Source organism: Chiloscyllium plagiosum, chromosome 9 (assembly GCF_004010195.1).
Source record: "Chiloscyllium plagiosum isolate BGI_BamShark_2017 chromosome 9, ASM401019v2, whole genome shotgun sequence".
Taxonomy (NCBI): domain Eukaryota; kingdom Metazoa; phylum Chordata; class Chondrichthyes; order Orectolobiformes; family Hemiscylliidae; genus Chiloscyllium; species Chiloscyllium plagiosum.
In genome coordinates this window covers 46,575,104-46,577,264 of record NC_057718.1, presented here as the reverse complement: position 1 = coordinate 46,577,264, position 2,161 = coordinate 46,575,104, and the positions used below count along the sequence as shown (strand labels likewise).

The following is a 2,161-nucleotide window of genomic DNA, read 5'->3' as shown; positions in this document are numbered from 1 at the left end:
TGGAGATGATTTGACTATAACCTGATGAAAGAGCGTCGCTCCGAAAGCTAGTGTGCTTCCAATTAAACCTGGTGTTGTGTAATTTTAACTCTATAATTATCTAGATTGCAAATTTTAAAATCGGATTTATCCAAACTGAAGCTGAAGACATAGAGAACTGAACATTTATAACAATGAAAACTACTCTCCACATGGAAAGGCCACGTAATAGACGTATAGGAAGTAGGCGGTGTGAATAAGTGGACGAGGAAATGATGTAAAAAGAGAGTACCCGAGTACGGGTGCAGTGGTTGGGGGTTGACAGATCATGTTACCACAGAAAAACAAAGGGGACCTGGTTCGCTTCTACACTATAACCGATCCAAAGAGGCACCGGAAAGGCTACACGGTTTATAAAGTGACAGCGCGGGTGAGTTGGTCGTGTGAGCCCTGGGGTGGGTGGTGGAAGGGCGGCCGGCTGTCTCGGGGTTTGGTGGGAGATGCTGTTTGCAGCCGTTTGCAGCCGGTGGGGGAGCCTGGCCGCGAGCCGGGCGACGCTGCACCGGCTTCAGCCCGAGTTCGAAAAGAGAACGAGCCCGGGACAATTCGAACACCGGCCTGGGGAGCGCGTGCAGCTGCCTGACATATTACTGCCATATATTGCAGCAAAACAATCTGTGCAATGACCGAAATAAGTCACACAATTCACTTATTTCTGGTTTCAACAGTTGGAGAGTAAGGTGGATTTGGTTGTGAAGAGCGTTTTTTAACTGTGTTTCAGACTCGGCAAAAGCACTTGGTGTTGCCTTAGCACAGTTTTTTTTTTGCTTTGGCGTTTCCGTGTTATTGTATTTCAGCATTACGTCATTTATAATGTTACATTCCATAATAAGCTTGATTTAAATTTTGCAGCTGAGTTAAAATTCATGTCATTTGCTTATCTGTAATTGTACGGGTTCATCCACATAAGGTTGTGCTGTTCCGCATCATGAATGACTAGTAAAGTACGTAAGTTTGAGCTACAAATCTAGTCAAAAATTGCTAACTAGTCATGTATTTTGAACACAACCTCCTTAATTCACAGAATCCCTACAAGTGTATGAAAATTAATATTTAATTGATGCTTGATGTTTAACAATCTACTGGGTTTATGGCATTTCTCAGATCCATTTCGTTTTTTTTAAAATAGATTGTTTCAAGAAGAAATCCGGAAGAAGTTCAGGAGGTAATCAGCTGTTGAACATTGACTGTGTTGCTGAATTCAATATTGTGGCTGATTTAGTATTTTAAATATCATCTGATAAAATTAATTTTCATGAAAGGATTCTGCATAAAAGATTAGAAATAACAATAAAATGAAAACAAACTGAAAATAGTCTTGATTGCATTTGAAGGTGGATATCTTGAAAATCCTTAGTCATGGAAGTTTAGTATGTTGTATGTGCAACTGTATGAAAAAATACAGACTGCCTGCTCCAGCTACAAAAGCCCCAAATTTGGCATTGTAAATTTAGTTCCTTCTAAAAGTGATAACCATTTGTTTAAAATCATTAGTTTTATAATGCTTTCCTATTGAGAAGCAGTTGATTGTAAATCATCCCCTTCCTAATGAAGGGCTTATGCCCGAAACGTTGATTCTCTTGCTCCTCGGATGCTGCCTGACCTGCTGTGCTTTTCCAGCACTACACACTCGACTCTGAGCTCCAGCACATGCAGTCCTCACTTTCTCCTCAGTCAAAGTTAACAAACAGCGAATGTGAATTTCACAACTAATCTTGGAGGAACCGGTTTGGGTGAAGTTCACAACACAAAATCAGATAAGTTAATTGTTGTTTTAAGTCTGTCCAAGAGAGAGGCTGTATTAGTGGGTTCTTTCTTGATTATATGTTTTTGGAGATAAGTCTCTTGATTTAAACTTAAAATATAAGCCATAGCTATTAATTTAACCTGGTGCAGTGTTTTGTAGAGGAATAAGATGGTGTTATTTTCTGGGTCTGTAGATTGTGAAGGAGCAAAAATGGCCTTTGCAGTGATATGTAATTCTTGTCAGATGTGGGAGTTTAAAGAGAGTTTAAGGGTTACTGCGGATTATATCTGCCATAAATGCTGTTGGATGCGAATCTTAGCAGATCGAGTGGATCGGTTGGAGAGACAGATAGAAGCGATGAGGAATTTGCAACAG

The 2,161-nt window shown here is 40.1% G+C and overlaps 1 protein-coding gene across 2 annotated transcripts in view; it reads left to right on the top strand.

Annotated features, from left to right (window-relative positions):
- The first annotated feature begins 227 nt into the window (after positions 1 to 227).
- The window catches only part of rps6kc1 (ribosomal protein S6 kinase polypeptide 1), a 167,759-nt gene continuing 165,825 nt past the window's right edge, over positions 228 to 2,161 (top strand). For both annotated transcript variants that reach the window (XM_043695846.1, XM_043695845.1), the window contains exons 1-2: positions 228 to 409; positions 1,169 to 1,204. In XM_043695846.1, coding sequence (XP_043551781.1) covers positions 308 to 409; positions 1,169 to 1,204 — 138 coding nt within the window. In that variant the 5' untranslated portion in view covers positions 228 to 307. The remainder of the gene's footprint in view (positions 410 to 1,168; positions 1,205 to 2,161) is intronic.